The 25,469-nt window shown below is 41.0% G+C and overlaps 1 protein-coding gene and 1 pseudogene across 5 annotated transcripts in view; both read left to right on the top strand.

Moving 5' to 3' along the window:
* C4BPA (complement component 4 binding protein alpha) overlaps positions 1–2,629 on the top strand; it is a 29,596-nt gene extending 26,967 nt beyond the window's left edge. For 4 of the 5 annotated variants that reach the window (XM_047705534.1, XM_047705536.1, XM_047705535.1 and 1 more), the window contains 3 exons: positions 371–553; positions 1,493–1,668; positions 2,215–2,629. In XM_047705534.1, the coding sequence (XP_047561490.1) occupies positions 371–553; positions 1,493–1,668; positions 2,215–2,388 (533 nt within the window). In that variant the 3' untranslated portion in view covers positions 2,389–2,629. The remainder of the gene's footprint in view (positions 1–370; positions 554–1,492; positions 1,669–2,214) is intronic. The other variant, XM_047705537.1, reaches the window with a different exon arrangement.
* A 14,871-nt stretch (positions 2,630–17,500) lies between these two features.
* LOC125085577 (anaphase-promoting complex subunit 13-like) lies at positions 17,501–17,842 on the top strand (annotated as a pseudogene).
* Positions 17,843–25,469: the final 7,627 nt, after the last annotated feature.

The following is a 25,469-nucleotide window of genomic DNA, read 5'->3' as shown; positions in this document are numbered from 1 at the left end:
ATGCTGTCTTCGCTTGAAGGGGGATGGGGATGAGCAAGATCAATGGCTTCTACTTGACTTCTTGGATATGACAGGTCTTACCCCAAAAGGCAAGAACTCAACGTGGGGGTTGAACAAAGTATTAATTTTAACCATTCCCATTATCCGTTTGAAGATATTAGATGACCACCAGGTGGTCTAATGATGGGGCCAGGATGGTTCCTCAGCCTGAGGCTTACAGGAGGGCAGCCCAGGTCTTGGGTTGGGCTGAGTGTTCCCCTGGGCAGAGAAGATGACAGGACAGAATGGAGTCTCCTACAAAACACACAAATTATGGAATGAGTTATTTTTTACATTCATACAAGCTCATGCTTTCTCACTTTTATCTCTCACCGTCAAGACTGTGATTTCCCTCCTGAGGTTGCCCACGGATATTACGAAAAAATGAGAGGACTGCAGGCATTAATCAAAACTGAAGTGGTATATAGATGTGACAAAGGATACGCTCTGGTTGGAGAGGCCAAACTCTCCTGCAGTTCTTCACACTGGACCCCTGAAGCCCCTCAGTGTAAAGGTAACACCAGCTCCCTTTTCAGTCGGGTGGGTGGAATGGTCACAAAAGCATGGAAGCATTTGATTTGATTTGATTTGATTTATTTGAAATCATGACTGTGTTCGGGACACAAACAGTACAAAGGGAATACATAAACATCAACCTCCCTTCCTCTTTCCCCCAGTCACAAAATTCAGCCCCTATGCCCACTTTCCTGTATATTTCCAGAAAAATTCTGCACATGGCTCATTTCATCTATGGCTTGTGGCAAAATTTTCATGCAAGCTTGCTCTAGCATGAATGTGGGCTCTCATGGGCTAATTGCAAACATCACAAAGTGGCAAAGACTTCCATCACAGCCTCGTGCAAGGCCCCACCAGCACATGCTGCTGGCTGCAGTGGAGGAATCCTACTGTGTTGTGGGGACAGGACAAGTCAAGGTCAGGTCTGACTTTTACAGGCACACAGGTTAATAGCACGTTGCCATCAGCAACTCTGTGGATGACTGGCCACCATAGTCTCCATTACACACAGAGGCCAATCGACAGGAGGGAACATTTCATAGCTCATGTCTTGCTGGGATGGAGAGATGAGGGATACTTGATTTGATAGCTGAGGACCTGGGGTCACATGCCTTTTTTCATATCTTATCATGTTCTTGAGAAGTATAAAGACCTTGGGCAAGTTTCTTAACCTGTCTGTATCTCAAATTTCTCCCAGAAAAATGGGAGTGATTACTGTCCTTATCTCACAGAGCTGAATCACATAAAATTTTCAGCCTGAGTCTGATATATCAGTGTGGCCAATGCTCAACCAAAATGCTAACAAATATTACTGTTACCAAAACCAAAGATAAAACAATTCACAGCACCTGTGATAGTTAATTCTTATAATCCTAGCCTGTTGTCATGTCTCTTTCCTTAGATTTACATATTGCTTAAAACTGTATTTCCATTGTAGCTCTGTGTCCAAAACCAGATATAGCCCATGCAAAGCTGTCTGTGGATAAGTATCAATATCTTCAATCTTCAAATGTCATCATCCAGTGTGACTCTGGCTATGAATTGGTTGGTCCCCAAAGTGTCACATGCTCAGAGAGCAGAACGTGGTACCCTGAGTTGCCCAAGTGCGAGTGGGTAAGTGACATGATTCAAGAAAAGCTCCTGTGTTAGCCAATACTAAAATAGGGACCTCCCTCTAAACACTGTCCCAGCCCGCAGTGGTGAGATCTGACTTGTCAGGAGTCAGTTCTGAGTCCTTCAGAGGAACTTTCTTCTTTCTTGAACACTGTGGTTGGGTAGGAGTGACAAGCTTTCCTCTCTCACTGGAGGAGAAGGAAAAACCAAGCCCCTTAGGGAGAAGAGGGTCTCAGGTACCTGGGACTTTTTCTAGACTATATAGTATACTGTGTTCCATTTCTGGATGGTCTCAGAAACATCTGGACATCTCTGTCCTCGCAGAAGCCCCCTACGAGCTGCCTCAGAACAGATCCCTATTCCTCCGGGAAGGACCATGTTGGGACCCAAGATGTTTTCTGGTTTTCCTGCTCACCAGGCAGTTCTGGGCTTGGTCTTGGCTCTGAGCTATAGTCCTGTCATTGCCAAGAGTCACTCCTCAGCCCTGCTCCTTCTTGATTTGGAGAGAAGCCACTCAACCACACCCATCCTCTACTTCTCTTTCAGGTGATCCCCGAAGACTGTGAACATGTCCGCAAAGGTAGAAAGATCATGCAGTGTCTCCCCAACCCAGGGGATGTGAAAATGGCCATGGAGCTGTATAAGTTGTCTTTGGAGATTGAACTACTGGAACTACAGAGAGACAAGGAAAAGAAACATACTATGGAGACAACACTGTAATTTCCCCCAAAAGAGGGAGAAAAATGTACCTCCTTCAATACAATACAGATCCCTTCAGGTTACCAAATCTACTATCCCCTTTGCACCATCATTTATGGTAGTAAATATCTAGAAAGGATAATTTGTTCACATTTAGTGCTTTGTGACTGTAGAATTATTGATGATCTTGTAGCTGATGGTTTTCCTTTTCTGGACACAGAGTGCACACTTTGTTTCAAGTAAAAAAATTATGTGTCAGAAATGATTTTGCCTTTGTGGTCATTAAGACTCTGTCCGTAATGAGGTCCCTAAACACACCCATCCCAGAAAGTTAATACATCTCCTGAGTGTAAGTCTTGGACATGGATATGGGCTCATTTCCCGGGTTGCCTCACTGCACACTTGCACACATGCTAATCCCTCAGCTCTTCATTATTTAGTCAGTGTCAACACACCCCATATTCCTAGTCCATTCTCCCCATTTGAAGGGAGTCCTGCCCTTTACGAACCCCTGTGCCCTCGCCCTTTGCCTCACTAATGCTACGTCTCAACTTCTGCCTGACAAGAAAGGGATTCGTGTTTGTGTCTGGATCTCCTTCTTCCATTTTGAGAAAACAAACTCTGACAGACTGATGCACGAGGTCCACATGGCGGCCGCCTGTGTGTCCCAAGTCCTCCCTTGTCATTAGCAAGAAAAGTGAAATGGCCTGAGCAGGTGTCCCACACATGAGGAGAAACCCCCATCCATCACCCATACATCTTGGGGTACCCTGGACACTGCTGTTCCTTCTACTCGCCACGTTGTCCAAGGGCTGCCTTCTCTGAAATCTCTCATTCGTGTCCCAGCCCTTTTGCTTGTCTCTTCTCTTTTTGTTCACAGGCCTCTTTGGGGGAGCACGGGCCTCTTTTGTTCTTATTTCCCCAAATATACTTTGCTCAGGCCCTGGGGGCTCAGAGGCTTTCACTGAACTTTAGAGGCAACAGAAACTTAGAGAATCTGACCCAACACAGAGGGTGTCTGCTGATGGTCTGAAAACTGATGTCTGAAAACCATTTGCCTGCTCTTGCTTCTAGGAAATCTGTAGATTTTAATTGTGATTTCCCTTTTGACGAGGATTTGTGGGTCACTGGTTTCCTTGGAAGGTGGCCTCAGAAAGCAGTGTTTAGCGAGTGGATAGTGAGATGACCAGATGAGAAAGGGAGGACTGCTGAAGGAAGGAGATTGACTGGGGTGATTATTGTGTTTGGTGACGGGGGCTCAGGGAGGCTGACTGTGCTCCGAGAGTGTGGGGGACACAATCCTGAGTAGTCTTTCCAGGGGTGAGGACCTAGAACATCTTTCCACCAATTCCTCCTCTCATGAGTGAAGACTGGCCCCAGCAAAGGACTTGGGGACACGCCATGTGGACCCACTGAACACGCTCTGGAGGCAGGGCTCAAGGTCAGGTGCAGAGAGGCTGGTAGAGGAGGGCACTATGGGGGGCCCCGCAGCAGCCACCTATATAGGGATATGGGCAGAGCACAGCTGGCCTGGTCCACACTTCCCTTTTCTCTGTCACTCTCTTGGGACATCTGTTCTGGCCTGTATCTCTCTCTCTTTTCTCTCTCTACTCAAAACTCTCATTTCTCTTCATCGGACCCCTATAACATTTGCTTTTGTCATCCCAAGCAGAATTTTTTTTTAACCGTGAGCTGTTCATTTCTTTATCTCCATTGAGCTTTCACTTTTTATCTGAATTCTCACATATTGAATATTTGCCTGCCCTGCCTACAAAGCAGGTATAAACCACCAAGAAGTCCACAAGCTACTATTGCAAACATGGGTTCCTCGCTTTTGGTTTGGGGTGTGAGGATGTGGCATGAGCCCCAGGGGTCCCCCAGACACTCTGCAGATAGAATTGCCACATGATCTGCTGGCACCATTTAAATATTTGTGTATTAAGGTGCCTCGTTAGCGCAGTAGGTAGTGCGTCAGTCTCATAAATATCTGTGTATTATAACTGTTAGTTCCACAGGATGCACCAAAAATATGATCTACGAAAGTGGAAGCTATTGTTAGCCATGCTCGTGAGCTGAAATGCCTTAAAAAGACTTTATCAGAAGATTTTATGATAGAAGAACTTGCTCGATCTGTTGCTCATTAGTGAGTTCGAGTAGAGGAAGGAAGGGAGCCTGGATATTTTATACCAAAAATGTAAAATGAAATTTAGAACATATGGAAACACAACTGCGTTGCCTTCTGAGACAGGAGCAGATGGGTCATTTCAAAGAAATTGAGCTGTCAGCGTGGTCTGGTGTTCCCAGGAGCTTTATAACCGCAGGCAGAGAAAACCCAAGCAGTTTACGTCCCGGTTTCGCCACCAGGCCTCTGCTTCAGCTCGTCTAACATCAGTGAGACTGGACGAGGTGATGCTGACTGTTTCCTGGGGTGAAAAGTGGATGAATATTCGACAATTCCTCTTTCAGACATGGGCTCTCCTTTCTTCACCAGCAAATGTGTCTCTGCCTCCATCCCTCTCCTTTGCCACCAAACCGACTCAGGAAAATTTTCCTTCATTAAGTAATAATTTTACAAACATGACTCTGCTTGCTTATATTCTGTTAAAGTTGTTTGAATTCATTTTCTAGTTCATTATTATTTACATCACGTGATTTGACTTTACTCCTTTACTGTAGTACATGTTTTCTCAGACATAGAATAAAACCGAATTCGTATCTGGTTCTGTAGGATATCCCCGCATACTACATGCAATTATCCTCACTACCGAGTCCACTGAATCTTATATAATTAGGTAGTTGATGCTTTAAATGCATTATATACATTCAAATTCTTAGTATATATTTTTATATCTGTGTTTAATAATGTTTTACCATTACAAACGGCTTGGTTTGGATATTGGGGTGGGCTGGGAAAGAAAAAATTTTCCCCATTTCTTTTTAAAAAAAAAATTATTTATTTATTTATTTGACAGAGTGAGACAGCAAGAGAAGGAGCACAAGCAGGTAGAGTAGGAGAGGGAGAAGCAGGCTTCTTGCAGAGCAGGGAGCCCAATGTGGAGCTCAATCCCAGGACCCTGGGATCATGACCTGAGCCAAAGGCAGATGCTTAATGACTGAGCCAACCAGGTGCCCCAGTCTTTCCCAGTTTCATAAGGGAAATTAGTATCTGTGCTATCTGAAAAGTCACCTTCTACATCATGTTATTAGTGGATTATAATTGAATTGCTAACTAAGTATGCTTCTATTTTCATATTACTAATGTGTTCGCATGAAGAATTATCTACCTCAGGCTTCATTCTTTATCTGTACAGAAGACATGGCGGAAGCTTTTAAATGTCAGTCCTTCATGGTTCCTTCCTTAACATTTTCCCTGAGCACGTCAGAGCAGGGCAGAGACTTGTTATCACACATGATAATATCACACAATGAAGAATTATTTCTTCATTTTTTAATATATTCTTTCATTTAAATCCCTTTAAAATGATCTATAATAAATGCATATATGTGCAAACAAATATTGAAACAGTAAAGATGGGCATAAATAACTCCAAGACATTTTTTCCTATTTCTCTTCACATTTTATATTTAAATTTTATCTTTAAAATCTTAATTTTTGTGTATAATTCTATAAATTATAAACCAAATTATAAGAGCAGCTGTTTCTTGACCTATCAACTCTACTTATCTTTAAAATTAATTTTAAATATACATACATTTAACAAAATCGTGTACTAACCAGATCCACACAATTCCTTTTCCCCAGTCCCAGAGAACCACGGTTACTTCTTAAAACATTTTTTTTTTCCTGGTATTTATCAACATGTTTTTAGAAATTGTATTTTTCCACTTTTTAAATAAATTATCCATTAATCTATTGATTATAGCCAAAGATTCAATCATCTGTTTTTTTTTTTTCATTCTTTTTTCCAATATGGTTATTGCCCAACTTTAGTTAAATCAGTAATATAATGTTTGCATGGAATGATCACTGCACTGGACCAAGTAGTGTTCTGTGAGCATATTTCTTTTCCTTATAACTGCCTTATATTACTCTGGGGCTGATGGTGTTCTTTTTAGTGATGTTGTTTGCCTCCTTAGTTAACCTTGTTTCTATTTCCAATTCCTCCTAAGTGCTCCAAGAGATTTTTCGGTCCACCAATATTGTCTGAATGTTCAGGGACAACAGAACCTTATCAGCTCACTTTTTTGTCCCCATGGATCATTCTCCCAAAGTTCATTCTCTCACTTGGTTTTAGTTTGGGTTCTACCAGAAGCGCAGCCTGAAACAAGAACTAAAGTTAAAAGGTTTGTTTAGGAATGGCAGAAAACACCAGGAGATGAGTACGGCAGTGAGGTAGGGAAAGGAAGGCAACAGTAAGGGGTGTGTGATCCAGGCAACTAGGATGACCAGAGCCTAATCCCAGGGAAACTGGTAAAGATGTTGAACCTCACTCAGAGAAAGTAATCGCCCTAAGGTGAGCGAGTTGGGGTACTGATACACTAGTTTCCATCAGTCGTTAATTAAGATCTGCTTCTGAAAGGTATTGATTATCTCCCTTTTATCCTTACAGGTAAAAATCAGAGTAGCTTTAAATGGTTCTGGAAGAAGTCTGATCAAAGGGTGGCAGAACCTGGAAGCTGTCCAGACTGTGCTGAGTTGTTACAGTCCGAGTGACATGGACTGGACATCTGACAGTGTCTGCTACACGCTGCATCCCACGGGGGATGTTCTGCCTTCTGCAGGCTCACTTTTGTTACTTTCTCTGGTTCTTGGGTTCATGCTTTCCTCTCCCTTGGTTCGAAGTCCATTCTTTAGGAGCTACCCAAGAAAGGATACATAAGAAGTAAAAATTTGAGTCCTGACATATTTGAAACTGTCTTTATTCTCACACTTGACTGAGAATTCAGCTGGGTATATAAAACTGGGTAAAAATAATTTTCTCTCTCATTTTAAAAGAATTTCTTGATTGTCTTATTAATTCCAGTACCAATACTGAGAAGTGAGAGGTCATCCAAACTTCTGATTTTTCCCCCTATTCTGGAAACTTTTAGGATATACTCGTTACCCATGGTGTTCTAAAATATGTCACTGCACTTTCCTATCTCTTACTTTTTCACTTACTTTTTCGGTTCTTCATGAGTCCCTTTTTTATTTATTTATTTATTTATTTATTTATTTTTATTTTTTATAAACATATATTTTTATCCCCAGGGGTACAGGTCTGCGAATCGCCAGGTTTACACACTTCACAGCACTCACCATAGCACATACCCTCCCCAATATCCATAACCCCACCCCCCCTCTCCCAACCCCCCTCCCCCCAGCAACCCTCAGTTTGTTTTGTGAGATTAAGAGTCACTTATGGTTTGTCTCCCTCCCAATCCCATCTTGTTTCATTTACTCTTCTCCTACCCCCTCAACCCCCCATGTTGCATCTCCTCTCCCTCATATCAGGGAGATCATATGATAGTTGTCTTTCTCCGATTGACTTATTTCGCTAAGCATGATACCCTCTAGTTCCATCCACGTCGTCGCAAATGGCAAGATTTCATTTCTTTTGATGGCTGCATAGTATTCCATTGTGTATACATACCACATCTTCTTTATCCATTCGTCTGTTGATGGACATCTAGGTTCTTTCCATAGTTTGGCTATTGTAGACATTGCTGCTATAAACATTCGGGTGCACGTGCCCCTTCGGATCACTACGTTTGTATCTTTAGGGTAAATACCCAGCAGTGCAATTGCTGGGTCATAGGGTAGTTCTATTTTCAACATTTTGAGGAACCTCCATGCTGTTTTCCAGAGTGGTTGCACCAGCTTGCATTCCCACCAACAGTGTAGGAGGGTTCCCCTTTCTCCGCATCCTCGCCAGCATCTGTCATTTCCTGACTTGTTCATTTTAGCCATTCTGACTGGTGTGAGGTGATATCTCATGGTGGTTTTGATTTGTATTTCCCTGAAGCCGAGTGATGTGGAGCACTTTTTCATGTGTCTGTTGGCCATCTGGATGTCTTCTTTGCAGAAATGTCTGTTCATGTCCTCTGCCCATTTCTTGATTGGATTATTTGTTCTTTGGGTGTTGAGTTTGCTAAGTTCTTTATAGATTTTGGACACTAGCCCTTTATCTGATATGTCATTTGCAAATATCTTCTCCCATTCTGTCAGTTGTCTTTTGGTTTTGTTAACTGTTTCCTTTGCTGTGCAAAAGCTTTTGATCTTGATAAAATCCCAAAAGTTCATTTTTGCCCTTGCTTCCCTTGCCTTTGGTGATGTTCCTAGGAAGATGTTGCTGCGGCTGAGGTCGAAGAGGTTGTTGCCTGTGTTCTCCTCAAGGATTTTGATGGATTCCTTTCTCACATTGAGATCCTTCATCCATTTTGAGTCTATTTTCGTGTGTGGTGTAAGGAAATGATCCAATTTCATTTTTCTGCATGTGGCTGTCCAATTTCCCAACACCATTTATTGAAGAGGCTGTCTTTTTTCCATTGGACATTCTTTCCTGCTTTGTCGAAGATGAGTTGACCATAGAGTTGAGGGTCTATTTCTGGGCTCTCTATTCTGTTCCATTGATCTATGTGTCTGTTTTTGTGCCAGTACCATGCTGTCTTGATGATGACAGCTTTGTAATAGAGCTTGAAGTCCGGGATTGTGATGCCACCAACTTTGGCTTTCTTTTTCAATATTGCTTTGGCTATTCGAGGTCTTTTCTGGTTCCATATAAATTTTAGGATTATTTGTTCCATTTCTTTGAAAAAAATGGATGGTACTTTGATAGGAATTGCATTAAATGTGTAGATTGCTTTAGGTAGCATAGACATTTTCACAATATTTATTCTTCCAATCCAGGAACATGGAACATTTTTCCATTTCTTTGTGTCTTCCTCAATTTCTTTCATGAGTACTTTATAGTTTTCTGAGTATAGATTCTTAGTCTCTTTGGTTAGGTTTATTCCTAGGTATCGTATGGTTTTGGGTGCAATTGTAAATGGGATGGACTCCTTAATTTCTCTTTCTTCTGTCTTGTTGTTGGTGTAGAGAAATGCAACTGATTTCTGTGCATTGATTTTATATCCTGACACTTTACTGAATTCCTGTACAAGTTCTAGCAGTTTTGGAGTGGAGTCTTTTGGGTTTTCCACATATAGTATCATATCATCTGCGAAGAGTGATAGTTTCACTTCTTCTTTGCCGATTTGGATGCCTTTAATTTCCTTTTGTTGTCTGATTGCTGAGGCTAGGACTTCTAGTACTATGTTGAATAGCAGTGGTGATAATGGACATCCCTGTCGTGTTCCTGACCTTAGCGGAAAAGCTTTCATTTTTTCTCCATTGAGAATGGTATTTGCGGTGGGTTTTTCATAGATGGCTTTGATAATATTGAGGTATGTGCCGTCTATCCCTACACTTTGAAGAGTTTTGATCAGGAAGGGATGCTGTACTTTGTCAAATGCTTTTTCAGCATCTATGGAGAGTATCATATGGATCTTGTTCTTTCTTTTATTGATGTGTTGTATCACATTGATTGATTTGCAGATGATGAACCAAACTTGCAGACCTGGAATAAATCCCACTTGGTCGTGGTGAATAATCCTTTTAATGTACTGTTGAATCCTATTGGCTAGTATTTTGGCGAGAATTTTTGCATCTGTGTTCATCAAGGATATTGGTCTGTAGTTCTCTTTTTCGATGGGATCCTTGTCTGGTTTTGGGATCAAGGTGATGCTGGCCTCATTAAATGAGTTTGGAGGTTTTCCTTCTATTTCTATTTTTTGGAACAGTTTCAGGAGAATAGGAATTAGTTCTTCTTTAAATGTTTGGTAGAATTCCCCCGGGAAGCCATCTGACCATGGGCTTTTGTTTGTTTGGAGATTTTTGATGACTGTTTCAATCTCCTTACTGGTTATGGGTCTGTTCAGGCTTTCTATTTCTTCCTGGTTCAGTTGTGGTAGTTTATATGTCTCTAGGAATGCATCCATTTCTTCCAGATTGTCAAATTTGTTGGCGTAGAGTTGCTCATAGTATGTTCTTATAATTGTCTGTATTTCTTTGGTGTTCGTTGTGATCTCTCCTCTTTCATTCATGATTTTATTTATTTGGGTCCTTTCTCTTTTCTTTTTGATAAGTCTGGCCAGGGGTTTATCAATCTTATTAATTCTTTCAAAGAACCAGCTCCTAGTTTCGTTGATTTGTTCTATTGTTTTTTTGGTTTCTATTTCATTGATTTCTGCTCTGATCTTTATGATTTCTCTTCTCCTGCTGGGTTTAGGGTTTCTTTCTTGTTCTTTCTCCAGCTCCTTTAGGTGTAGGGTTAGGTTGTGTACCTGAGACCTTTCTTGTTTCTTGAGAAAGGCCTGTACCGCTATATATTTTCCTCTCAGGACTGCCTTTGTTGTGTCCCACAGATTCTGAACTGTTGTGTTTTCATTATCATTTCTTTCCATAAATTTTTTCAATTCTTCTTTGATTTCCTGGTTGACCCATTCATTCTTTAGAAGGATGCTGTTTAGTCTCCATGTATTTGGGTTCTTTCCAAATTTCCTCTTGTTATTGAGTTCTAGCTTTAGAGCATTGTGGTCTGAAAATATGCAGGGAATGATCCCAATCTTTTGATACCGGTTGAGACTTGATTTAGGACCAAGAATGTGATCTATTCTGGAGAACGTTCCATGTGCACTAGAGAAGAATGTGTATTCTGTTGCTTTGGGATGAAATGTTCTGAATATATCTGTGATGTCCATCTGGTCCAGTGTGTCATTTAAGGCCTTGATTTCCTTGTTGATCTTTTGCTTGGATGATCTGTCCATTTCAGTGAGGGGAGTGTTAAAATCCCCTACTATTATTGTATTCTTGTCGATGTGTTTCTTTGATTTTGTTATTAATTGGTTTATATAGTTGGCTGCTCCCACGTTAGGGGCATAGATATTTAAAATTGTTAGATCTTCTTGTTGGACAGTTCCTTTGAGTATGATATAGTGTCCTTCCTCATCTCTTATTATAATCTTTGGCTTAAAATCTAATTGATCTGATATAAGGATTGCCACTCCTGCTTTCTTCTGATGTCCATTAGCATGGTAAATTCTTTTCCACCCCCTCACTTTAAACCTGGAGGTGTCTTCGGGTTTAAGATGAGTTTCTTGTAGGCAACATATAGATGGTTTTTGTTTTTTTATCCATTCTGATACCCTGTGTCTTTTGATTGGGGCATTTAGCCCATTAACATTCAGGGTAAGTATTGAGAGATATGAATTTAGTGCCATTGTATTGCCTGTAAGGTGACTGTTACTGTATATTGTCTCTGTTTCTTTCTGATCTACTACTTTTAGGGTCTCTCTTTGCTTAGAGGACCCCTTTCAATATTTCCTGTAGAACTGGTTTGGTATTTGCAAATTCTTTCAGTTTTTGTTTGTCCTGGAAGCTTTTAATCTCTCCGTCTATTTTCAATGATAGCCTAGCTGGATATAGTATTCTTGGCTGCATGTTTTTCTCATTTAGTACTCTGAATATATCATGCCAGCTCTTTCTGGCCTGCCAGGTCTCTGTGGATAAGTCTGCTGCCAATCTAATATTTTTACCATTGTACGTTACAGACTTCTTTTCCCGGGCTGCTTTCAGGATCTTTTCTTTGTCACTAAGACTTGTAAATTTTACTATTAGGTGACGGGGTGTGGTCCTATTCTTATTGATTTTGAGGGGGGTTCTCTGAACCTCCTGGATTTTGATGCTTGTTCCCTTTGCCATATTGGGGAAATTCTCTCCAATAATTCTCTCCAACATACCTTCTGCTCCCCTCTCTGTTTCCTCTTCTTCTGGAATCCCAATTATTCTAATGTTGTTTTGTCTTATGGCGTCACTTATCTCTCGAATTCTCCCCTCGTGGTCCAGTAGCTGCTTGTCCCTCTTTTGCTCAGCTTCTTTATTCTCTGTCATTTGGTCTTCTATATCGCTAATTCTTTCTTCTGCCTCATTTATTCTAGCAGTGAGAGCCTCCATTTTTGATTGCACCTCATTAATAGCTTTTTTGATTTCAACTTGGTTTGATTTTAGTTCTTTTATTTCTCCAGAAAGGGCTTTTATATCTCCCGAGAGGGTTGCTTTAATATCTTCCATGCCTTTTTCAAGCCCGGCTAGAACCTTGAGAATCATCATTCTGAACTCTATATCTGACATATTACCAATGTCTGTATTGATTAGGTCCCTAGCCTTTGGTACTGCTTCTTGTTCTTTTTTGTTGTTGTTGTGAATTTTTCCGCCTTGTCATTTTGTCCAGATAAGAGTATATGAAGGAGCAAGTAAAATACTAAAAGGGTGGCAACAACCCCAGGAAAATATATATTAGATAAACTATTTAAAAAACGTTAAAAAAGAAAACGGTAAAAATTTAAAAAATTTAGCAGAAGAAAAGAAAAAAAATTGAAAAAGAAAAAAAATTAAATTAACTGCAAGGCTAAAGAATCATGGGGAGAAAGCCATGAGTTCCGTGCTTTGCTTTCTCCTCCTCTGGAATTCCGCTGCTCTCCTTGGTATTGAAACTGCACTCCTGGGTAGGTGAACTTGGTCCTGGCTGGGTTTCTCGTTGATCTTCTGGGGGAGGGGCCTTTTGTAGTGATTCTCAAGCATCTTTGCCCCAGGCGGAGTTGCACCGCCCTTACCCGGGGGCCGGGCTGAGTAATCGGGTTTGCTTTCGGGAGCTTTTGTTCCCTGAGCACTTTCCGTAGAGTTCTGGAAGACGGGAATGAAGATGGCGGCTTCCCAGTCTCCGGCCCGGAGGAGCCGAGAGCCCGGGGCCCCACTCCTCAGTGCGCCCTCAGAGAACAGCGCCCAATTGCTCCCGTCACCCTGGCCTCCCGCCGCGCTCCGAGCTGACCGAGCCTGCGACTGGTTCAAGGTAACCCCGAGTTTAGAGCTCACTCCTCGGCTCTGTCTCTGTAGCCGGCTTCCCTGTTCTAATACCGGTAAGCTCTGCTACACTCAGACACCCCCAATCCTTCTGTGACCCTGCGGGACCTGAGGCTGCGCTGACCCTGCGTGGGCTTCACCCCGGTGAAGCCTCTGGAGCGATGTCCCTCAGCAGAACAGACTTTTAAAAGTCCTGATTTTGGGGGCGCCTGGGTGGCTCAGTAGGTTAGGCTGCTGCCTTCGGCTCAGGTCATGATCCCAGGTCCTGGGTTCGAGCCCCGCATTGGGCTTTCTGCTCAGCAGGGAGCCTGCTTCCTCCTCTCTCTCTGCCTTCCTCTCTGCTTACTTGTGATTTCTCTCTGTCAAATAAATAAATAGAATCTTTAAAAAAAAAAAAAAGTCCTGATTTTGTGCTCCGTTGCTCCGCCGCTCGCCGGGAGCCGGCCCCTCCCCCCACGGTCTATCTTCCAGTCGCTTTGGATTCACTTCTCCGCCAGTCCTACCTTTCAGATAGTGGTTGATTTTCTGTTTCTGGAGTTGCTGTTCTTCTTCTCTTCGATCTCCCGTTGGATTTGTAGGTGTTTGCAATCTTTAGATAAGCTATTTAGCTGATCTCCCGCTACCTGAAGTAGTCTCAGCCTGCTACTTCTCCGCCATCTTGACCACGCTCCCACTTCTACCATTTTAAATATCAGCAGACACATAGCTCCTCAGCTAGAGCCTCCCTTGGAGTGACGTCCTAATGGGTGTAACTTCCCAGTCATTTTTCTGCTTGCTCTCTGCTTCTTGTTTCCTCAGGGTTGAAATGCTGACAGGGTGCTGGTGATCAACTTCTGCCATGTTGAGGAGGACAGCGCCCCAAGGGATGTAGACAACAATAAGCAGGAGGGAACCTGGTCCCTGGTACTGGGCAGAGCTGCTGACCATCCTAAGTGTTCTTATGCCTCTTCTTTCATGAAAGAAAAGTCAAGTTCTACCTGGTTGGAGTCACTAAGGTTTTAGGAGTCCTGTCTCCTGATAAGCATGGGTGGGAATCAGGGTCTTCTTTGTTGCTGTCTAGTTTCTCTAGAGAAAGATCCTCTGGTCTTCTGCTCACTTATTTACAACTTGAATTTCTACCATGTCAGATGAGGAGACTATTCCTTCTACGTTCTCTGTGAATTCTCATTCCTCCCTCTGTTCGTAGACTATTTCCATAACCCCATTACTTGTGCCCCATGAACACCAGAGACTGATTCTTTCCTGAAATAATTAGCCCAAACCTAAAGGTAGATCATTTGCATTTGTCTCCTTGTTTTACGTGAAATTTTTACCTTCCATTATGACTGATTTGTCTTCCTTCAGAGGTTTGCCCACAGTGGTGCTGAATAATTCCACCAGGAGTGAAAACTGTATGAAGTTATGTGAAATGTTAATTTGGTGCTGGAATTTAATTTAGCCTCAGAAAAGTCAGTTACAAAACCCCTGCTGCCACATATTTTCTGACTACAGGAACATAAATTAAATTAACTGATTTATTTCTATCCTAGTTTTAATAACCACCAGGAGAAAGAAATTGGTAAGCTAGAGGCTCTACCACAAAAAAACTTAACTAGAGACTGTAATGATCATCTTGTCATTTTGCAATAATGAGAACTAAAAAGGGGGATGCATTTTTTGCTAAAATTCCTTTGAATCCAGGAGCTACTCTTCCCAGTCCTGTCACACTGATAATGAACCCATTTGCAAATCTAAAAAAGATATGATGAATTCTCTTTATTAAGAATCTTTTAAAAATTTAAGTACTCTAAGTGGATTGATGTACTTTTGAAAGTTTTAGTCTAAAATATAATTTTTTTACTTGAAACTTTAGATGTTATGTAGCTCAACACCTTGTAGAAGCTTTACTGTTGTAAGTTTTAAATTATATTTATTTTTAAGGTACTCCAAAATATGCATGTATCAATGGATCCAATCAGGAGCTAGAAACCACACAATGACTTTTAACCACACAATTCTTTTTAAAATAAAAAATTATTAAACTTTGATAAAAGGTTAACTATAGGATATATATATATACATATATGTATATATATATATATATATATATATATATACACACATATATATATATATGAAAAAAACCTTTATGTGGTACTTTAGGGCTATGGGAGGGCACTTAAGGAAGAATCAACTTCAAAAGAGTACCCCTCCCCAATGTTCTATTTGCAATCCACTAGATGCCAGAGAAATTCACACGTGGTGTGCAGTGGAGCTGGTTTGCAGAAACCAACCCTCCGAAATTCAGACAGAGGGGGAGTGAGCTGCTGGGGTTGCTGACGGCACACGTAGACCTGCAGCTGGTAAAGGGGCACCAGGGCACTGGGTGTCTGTGATGCAAATTGCAGATGGTGGCCAGGGGCACAGGTGTGCTGAGCAATAGGGAGCCCACTAGCCGTCCTGCAAGGCAGAGCTGGGATATGGGCAAGTGGCAGCTGGTGACCAGTGTACAGGCATGCAGATGGCGTGCTGGTATGGTAAGAGGCCTGAAAAAGCACCCCTGTCAGGAGAACCACAGGAAAGGGATGGCCAGACCACTTAAGGGCTGCAAGGCTGCCATAGGCCATGCATTATGGGCACATGACTGGGGCAGAGCGCCACTGGATAACCTTATCGTCACTGGGCTATCCTACCTCTCAGGAGCAGGAAGAGGTAGGGAGAGTTCTTTCTTCCTACAGTGTCCCTCTAGCCCCCTCTGTTGAGAAAGCTTAACATCATGCTTACTGTAAAGGAGAAAAGCTTAAATTCTTCTTGATTCCACTACCTCAGAGCTGTAATAAATGGTGAACTTGGAACTAGAAGGCCATGTATCGATAACAGGTACAGCATGACAACTTAGAGTTGCTAAACTAAAAACGCAAACTCAGAACCACTCAAGGATTGCTCAGAGTTAGACCTATGGGAGAAAAAATGCCAGAGAGTAGCAGCCAATGTATTAAAACTTAGATTGACTTATTTCACTCAGCATAATCTCTTCCAGTCCCATCCATGTTGCTACAAAAGTTGGGTATTCATCCTTTCTGATGGAGGCATAATACTCCATAGTGTATATGGACCACATCTTCCTTATCCATTCGTCCGTTGAAGGGCATCTTGGTTCTTTCCACAGTTTGGCGACCATGGCCATTGCTGCTATAAACATTGGGGTACAGATGGCCCTTCTTTTCACTACATCTGTATCTTTGGGGTAAATACCCAGTAGTGCAATTGCAGGATCATAGGGAATATATACAATGGAATATTATTCAACCATCAGAAAGGAGGAATACTCACCATTCACATAAGCATGGATGGAACTGGAGGGGGTTATGCTAAGTAAATTAAGTCAAGAAGAGAAAGACAATTATCCTGTGTTTTTATTCAAATGTGGAACATAAGCGATAGCACAGAAGACCATCGGGAAGGGAGGGAAATCTGAAGAGGGAGAAATCAGAGACGAAGATGAACCATGAGAACCTATGGACCCCAGGAAACAAAGTGAGGGTTTCAGAGGGTAGGGGTGTCAGAGAAGGGAGTAACAGGGTGGTGAGTATTAAGGAGAGTACATGTTGTGATGAGCACTGGGTGTTATGTGTAATGGTGGATCTTTGAACACTACATCAAAAATTAATGATGTACTATAAGGTGGTCAATAAACATAATAAAAAAAGAAAAGAAAAAAAGGACTTTTTAAATGGAAAAAAATCGAATGTTAAATTTTCACAAAAGAATGTTTGTTCAACTACCTTGGATTGCAAATTCAATGCACTCTGCTTTGAAATAATTTTCTTTCCATAAAATTCCAAAATTTTCTTTTTCATACTTTTGAACTGACTCAACATTATTGTTAATTGTATTGTTGGAAACATGTAAATATAGGAAGAGTGAAGTATTATCTAGAGTAAAAATTGTATTACTATCTGGTTTCAAAATGTCAAAACTACAGTGAATAAATTTCCTCTGATGTCAATACCCATTATATTATTTTAGCTGGCATTTTTAACAGAGTGGAAAATAAAATCCTAATAATATCTCAAAAAAAAAATCCAACTTAGATTGAGATATAATTTTGTTTGAGTTTACTTTCAGTCAAGGAAAAAATTGGAAAATATGATGATTATGTATTTTTATTGTGTGAGAAAAGAAACATAGTTCTGAGAAAGGACCTCATTTGGTTTTATTAAAATATATAATCTTAAAGGCGGAAGTGGGTGCAGTGCTGGGTCCAGTGGGGAAATGACAAGATCAAAGCTGCAGGAGAATGGACAGTGAGGCTCGGAGAAAGGGAAGAATCTTGGATTTGATTGACAGTGCTCAGTGAGAAGACAAGCTGCCAAATGAGGCTGTTCAATATCAATGAATGAGCTTCCTGAACCGGAACAGGACGATGGTGGCACCACAGAACCTGTTAAAGAACAAGAAATGAAATGGACAGACTTAGCCTTTCCGTACCTCCATGCGAATGTTCCCCCAAATGGCTCCTTTCTCATGGACGGATTTTTTAAAAATACAGAAATACAACATGTTTCCTTACAGTCCCCTAATTCAGAGCTGTAAGATAAATCCACACTCAAAAATGTACATCCACTGGGGCGCCTGGGTGGCTCAGTGGGTTAAAGCCTCTGCCTTCAGTTCAGGTCATGATCCCAGGGTCCTGGGATGGAGCCCTGCATCGGGCTCTCTGCTCAGCGGGGAGCCTGCTTCCTCCTCTCTGTGACTGCCTCTCTGCCTACTTGTGATCTCTGTCTGTCAAATAAATAAATAAAATCTTTTAAAAAAATGTACATCCACTTAGTTTGTGGCTGCAAAATACAATGTAAAAATACTCACCAGAGGGGCGCCTGGGTGGCTCAGTGGGTTAAGGCCTCTGCCTTCCACTCAGGTCATGATCTCAGGGTCCTGGAATCGAGCCCCGCGTCGGACTCTCTGCTCCGCGGGGAGCCTGCTTCCTCCTCTCTCTCTCTCTGCCTGCCTCTCTGCCTACTTGTGATCTCTCTCTCTCTGTCAAATAAATAAAAATCTTTAAAAAAAAATTAAATTAAAAAAAAAATACTCACCAGAATGAGAAACTGATGGAGATTTCTCAGGAACACAGACTATTTGGCCCTTTGAACCTGAAGTTCTTTAGCTTGTTTGAACATGACTGGTTCAACATTTTCCTAAAACTCTGATTGGCTTTACCATCAGTGTTTAACACTTCTTGCAACAACTTCTTTAACAACTTCTTTAACAACTACCTGTGACACAGGGGAATGAAGATACAGAAGGAAGGGCAGGGAAAGAGGAAGCCAGACAGAAGGAGACTGATACCTTCTCAGGTGCCCCCATTCTGAGAAGCCTTCTGTGTGACTGTGTATGGTGCCTGCGGGCATAATAAGTTTATAGATAACCCATTCACTGATTACCAGGATTCCTAATTATCACATAAACAGGAAAGAGCAGATGAAATTTTTCTGCCTTTTTGTCATTATTGTTGTTATTGTCATCAATCAACAAACATGCATTATCAAGATTCCTCACTGGGTTCATTGAACAGTGGAATAAAAGAGTTTTGATAGAAGAGGAAAATCATGGTCTACCTCTGTTCTAAAAGCCTTATGCTAAAGCATTGCTATCATTGTGTCCCAAGCTCTACAACTTGATGCTCATTGTCATTTTAGTGTCCAAGCGATTGTCCTCCACCTGATTTACCATTTGCTTCTCCAATAAACAAGGTGTATGAGACAGACTTCAAATCCAGAACTGCCCTGTCAGCCATCCTGGTTTTAGTAGAATCGGTTCAAGTTGAGTACTTGTAATGCCAGAGGCTCATAGGACCATAGTGTTTTTTTGTGTCAGGATCAACATTTATTTTTCTCACTTGTACATTTGTGGTATTTGGGGATGTTCTCTTAGGAACTTAATGAATCCTTCAATTCCAAAGACATTCTTTGATCAAAACAGTCTTCAAAATCATTATCACCTATACTCTTTAGAAGAAGGCAGTTAGGAATTCACACTGAGATAGTTTTCTAACAGTAAGGATATTGAATAGATTTCCCCTTTTCTTGTTTCCCTGTGAGCAAGGGCATACATTTTTGAGAACTTACATTGGTATGAATAACTGGTCCATGTATCACACCCTTTATTATCGCAGCGATCTAACTGTACGAAAAAATCTAAGTACATTTTTTTTCTCTCATCTTAACATGTATCAGACAAATGGGATAAATGTTTGCACTTATTTTTCCTCAGAGTAAAATTCATGAAGTCAGGATCAGAAATAAGCATTGAAAAAAAAAATCTCTGCGTTCATCTAGAAGTAGTAATTCAAACTCTCCACCAGATTTTCCTTCTCATGTTATATTTTATAAGTAATTTTAATCGCTAGTCATCATTTTAATTTTCCTCCTAGAGAAATCCAGAAATCCAGGAGACATAATCAATGGGAAACTGGAAGTGAAAGGCAGATTTTCTTTCTGGTTCAACTATAGAATTCAAGTATTCAAAGTGGTAAGTATAAGGCAACCCAGAAGAATACTATTCTTTTCAATTTTTATGAGTAGATTAATGCACTGTTATGTTTCAAAAATAAAAGTGATGTAAAAAGGTATTCAAATGCCTGCAATTAACTTCCTTGGTTTTTTGTTTGTTTGTTTGTTGTACCTTGAAAGAACGTAGGTCAGGAAATTCAAAATGTGCTTATGCTGTTATCTTTGCCTGGATGACTTTACTCCACATTCCAACATATCTAAAACCTCCTACCTTTTCTTTACAGAAGAGGGCACAAAAGTCATCAAATTCTTAAAGTAAGCATACTTCTGTAACTAGAAACTAGATGAGGGTGTGTAGGGAAAGAACATTGTCAAATTTGCAAAAGCCCTTGACTGCCCCCTCCCAGTTAGTTACTAAACTACCCTTCCCCCCCTGTGAAGAATTCCACTATCCTCACTTTTAATGACATGGATTGGTTTTAAGTTATTTGACTTTATAGAAATGGAATCATACATCATGCATTCTTACTTCCATGTCTTTTAAATTTTTTTGCTAACCATAATATTTGTGCAATTTGTCCACATTGTCTACAGTCGACATTCATTCATTTTAATTTCTAAGTATTCCACCGTTGTAGGAATCTACCACAATTCACTTACCCACTCTACTGTTAAAAAACATTGTGTTATTTTCTATTTGTTTTTGGCTATGAACATTTTTGCACATGTCTTTTGCTAAGCATGTTTATTTTTTCAAATGATTTTATTGTTAAGTAATCTCTACACCCAACATGGGCTTGAACTCACAACCCTGGGATCAAGAGTTGCATGCTCTACAGACTGAGCCAGCCAGGTGTCCCTGAGCACATCTCGTTTTGATGAACAAAAACCTAAGAATAGAATTGCTGGATCATAAGAGGTATCTATGAGTCTGTTCAGCAGTTTTCCACTGTGGTTGTGCTGCAGGATATCTTCCCATCCTAATTGTGCAGAACATGCAAGTTCTTTATAATACTTGCTATGATTCATTTATTTGACAAATTCTGTTGGGTATGCAGTGGTATCACATGCTTTTTAAAATAATTTTTTTTTAATTTTATTTATTTATTTGAGAGAGAGAAAGCACATGAGCAGGGGGTGTTGGGGGCCGCTGAGGCCCTGATAGGTAGCCAAGCCTCTCAGGGTTAAGGCCTGGTTTGCACGGCTCTTGCCATCTCTGCTGACCTGATATCTCTCCCTTAGACTAGATACCCCTGACCCACTCTCATGGGCTAGAGACTTGGGGGCATAAAAACTGCAGAGCAATGACTCCACATGAAAAATCCTGGAAAAATCATCAGTTATCTCCAGACTCCACGAAACAAAGACTAGATAATTTCAAAGAAAAACATCATATTTCTGCCTTCTCAGGACTCCAAAGACCTACTCGTATCTTGTAATCAGACCACAAAGTCCTTGCCTGTTTTATGGCTACATCGGAATGTAGTGTGCCTTATATATAAATTTTTCCTATTGTACTACTAAAGGTTAAGAACAATGATTAGCGCTACCCTTCCCCTATATATAACTACTCATTACTAATCTGGGTTTGTTCCCTTTTATTCCATTAGTCACTGTAAAATACCTTCTGTACTGATGTAACCCTAGACACTGCCTATGTAAGAAGTGTACTGATCAAATAAACTGGAGATTCCTGATTGCAGAAGTCAAACTGTTGAGTGGCTCTTTCATTCCTCTCGTGACACCGTCCATCTTTTGGGGACCCTTGGACCTGGCGAGGCCAGACCCTGGCACAGAGGGAAGGGCAGAGAAAGAGGGAGATGTATCCCCACAGAGCAGGGAGCCTGATGTGGGGATCGATCCCAGGATCTCAGGATCATGACCTGAGCTGAAGGCAGACACTTAGCCAACTGACCCACCCAGGTGCCCCTCACATCATGCTTTTAATCTGCACTACCCTCATGATTAATGAGGTTAAATAACTTTTCATAAATTTGTTGACTATTTGGATATTTATTTATTTATCTATTTATTTATATATATATTTTTAAAGATTTTATTTATTTATTTGACAGAGAGAAATCACAAGTAGGCAGAGAGGCAGGCAGAGAGAGAGGAGGAAGCAGGCTCCCTGCTGAGCAGAAAGCCCGATGCGGGGCTCGAACCCAGGACCTGGGATCATGACCTGAGCCGAAGGCAGCGGCTTAACCCACTGAGCCACCCAGGCGCCCCTATTTATTTATATTTTTAATTAACATATGATGCATTATTTGTTTTGGGGGTACAAGTCTGTGAATCATCAGTCTTACACAATTCACAGCACTCACCATAGCACATACCCTCCTCAGTGTCCAACACCCAGCCACCCCATTCCTCCCACCCTAATCCACTCTGGATATTTTTTTTTAACGTGTCATGCTAGTTTAAGTCTTTTCCTATTGGATGGTCTAGCTAGTTCTAATTAGTTGTAAGAGTTTTTGACATAATCTGGAAAAAACATGCTTTGTGAGTTATGTATTGTAAACCCCTTTTTCTTGCTCAGTAGTTTGACTTTTGTTTTTTGTTTTTTTTACTTTCATAAGGTGTCTATGGTAAACATAAATTCCTCATTTTAAGGGAGTACAATTTATCAAGTTTTTTCATTTGATTCGTGGTTTGGGTTTTTAAGGGAAATATCTTTCATTTTGTTTAGTGGTTTTTTAATTTGTTTTTGCAGGGTTTTTTTTTTTGTTTTTTGTTTGTTTCATGTTTTGTTTGGGGGTTTTTGTTTGTTTGTTTTCTGTTTAAGAAATCTGGCCTGGGGCCTTGGTTTCTCTCTTTATCCCTTGCCTGGTGGCCTTGGCCTCTCTCTCCATTGCTTGGAGGCTCATGTGGCCAAGCCCACTGAGTGGGGCCCCCACATGGTCAGGCACAGGGCACATCCCAGGGAATGTGTGGGCTCATCCCTGAGGCTGGCCTAGCTCAGGTAGTTATCCAAAGCTGAATGCTTAGCCCCTTGGGTCTCAATCTAGCCTGCTTGAACTACTGTTATAGCCAAATCGTTTTCTAGAATTTAGTTGTTCTGACCCCAATAATCAACATTCTTTGAGGGTCTGCTGTGTGCCAGGGACTGAGGGTACAGCAGGGAATAGACACAAACTCAGATTTTATTTTAGTTCTTCTTGATAAAACGAAGCAACCATGTGGTGCGTTTATTTACTTTTCCTTTCTCTCCAGGAAGGAAATGAAATTGTGTTGCCATCAAGGCCCAGGCAGGAGCCAAACACTAAACATTAATTTTACAGATAAAATGCCCAAATAATGATTCTATTGTAAACAAAGGGAGAGTCCTATGTTAGGGATGGAGTGGGATGGCCTGGAAGGAAGGGCCACTGGAATTATCAGTGTCCCAAATACCGAAGAATATTTTTTTTCCAGAGATCATCCTTACCGCATAAAATGGGATTTCATAGTACAGAGATTCTCCTCTTTAATGTCTGCTTGTATTTGAAAACATTCTATCAGATTGTGACTTTAGAAACTTATCAAAACATGGTAATAAGTGGAAACTATGCCACTGACTTCCATGAAGCCCAGACTTTCATTTTTTCAGTCCTGGTGAGGCAGCAGAAGCAGAAGCAAACCAAGAGCTGAGCCAGCCAGTCCAGCCACTTGGCACTTGCAAAGGCCCACAAAGGAAAGCAAGAGAGAATAACCTTATACAGATGGCAAGAGGTGGGCAACAAGGTGGGCAGGGATCAGAACTTTGTAGAAATGCTTGAAAAACAAGAGTTAAATTCAACAGAAGAAGAGAGACTCTGGTGAGGATGACGATTTTGGAATTTACAACGTTTAGAGACCAAATCTTCATGAAACAATTTTGGAATGGATAATACTTGGCAGAAGTTAAGATCAGAGTAAATGCTGGCTTTGTTTATTGCCTACATAGCTTTTAGAGAATAAACCTGTTGTGCCAGGAATATATAAATAAATAAAGAGGAAAAAAAGAGAAGAAATCTATGCCTGCCCCAAGGTCACAAATATATTTGCCCATCTTTTCCTTGAGGAGACTCATGGTTTTACGTTCACAGTGATACCCGTGACCATGACAAAATTGTCATGGTGTGAAGCAGAAAAACAAGATTCATTTTCTTCCATGCAGATAGCCAACTATATGGCACCTTTCACTAAAAGGAGCTTCCTTTCCCCCATTGCTCTGTAGCGTGTCAGTTTGTCATAAACCAATTGATGATGTATATTTGGGGCTTGTTACGTGACTCTCAGTTGTCAACTTTGGGCCTGTTTGGTTATCTCACACAAATGCCACAATATCTTCTTTGTTCCCCTCCTCTTATCCCCACTCCATGTATCTTCGCCATCTTGGAGATGGCTTTGCATCTTTTACATTCCATATGAATTTTAGAATCAGTTTATCAGTTTTCATCAAAATGCTACTGAGTTTTGTTATGATGCATTATATCTGTCAGTCAGTTTGGGAGGGATTGACATCTATGCAACACAATGAAGAAAGGGATTTTTGTCTCCTGTTGGAGGAGTTGGTCTGGGGCCTTTTCCATCACAGGAGAAGCAGAAGGTTCCAGGCATGCTGTCCTAAATAATGAGTTCAGGGTCCTGCATAAGAAACGTTTGTAGGCCCATCTCATTAAATGGACATTCGCTTGGCATTGTTGGATGGCAACACTCCTGGGAGCTTCCCAGCTGTAATTTGAAGCCACCCCCTCTATTTGGAGGGCAGGGAGAGACAGAAGAGAGAGAGGCAGGCCACTCCAGGTTGGTCGGTGGCCAGTGTAATAGGCAAAGGAAACAGGTAAGTTTTGTCTTGGGCGGTAAGAAGACAAAGGGATGCCTATACTTGCCCATCTATAAAGAGGCCTAAGCTGGACTCAGTCACATACACCGTGCAGGTGTTTTCAATACCACATCACTGTCTCAAAGATATGTCCTGGAAGCAGGCTGGGGGAGTGAAAAAGAGAGAGTGGAACCCACATTCCAAGGGCAAGGGAGGAGTCAGGAGCCTTCGAGTGCCCAAGTCCAGCTCACAGGCCAACTAGTGGTCTCATCTTTTTGATGACATTCCCTAAAAGACCTAATGGAAAGAGCTTGGTATCTGAATCAGATTTGGGCTCAGAATCTGACATGGCTGCTGATGAGAAATGTTTAGGGAGGTATACTCAGTCTTTCTCAACTAGTTCCCTCATCTGTAAAATGTAATACCAACATTAGAGTTTTGTTTGAGGAAATTAAATGCAATTAGAGTTAGAGTTTTGTTTGAAGAAATTTAATGCAATGATTTATGTAAAAGTTGGGAAAATGGTTAATAAGCAGAAGGACTTTTTAAAAAAGAAATCTTCTGTTAAACTATTTAAATGACCTCTTTTATCTGACATACTCAGATTGTATTTTAGTTCCTCTTGATAAAATGAAACAACCATGTGGTACATTTATTTACTTTCCTTTCTCTCTAGGAAGGAAATGAAATTGTGTTGTCATCAGTATTATAGGGGGATCCGCTCCCTTATTTCTGGGCAATGTTCCTCTTTATTTTTGAGAGCTAAGCACTTTGGCTGTTAAATGCTTCATACAGCTGTCACTAGAGTTCAGCTATGTGGTGTGGGTCATTTTCAGACATTTTCCAGTATTCACCATTCTCTATGGTGAATATCGATATATCTTCAAGCAACAAATATCCATGGCTGGTCCAAGAGGGAAAA

Source organism: Lutra lutra, chromosome 15, assembly GCF_902655055.1.
Source record: "Lutra lutra chromosome 15, mLutLut1.2, whole genome shotgun sequence".
Taxonomy (NCBI): domain Eukaryota; kingdom Metazoa; phylum Chordata; class Mammalia; order Carnivora; family Mustelidae; genus Lutra; species Lutra lutra.
This window is presented reverse-complemented; position numbering and strand designations above follow the sequence as displayed.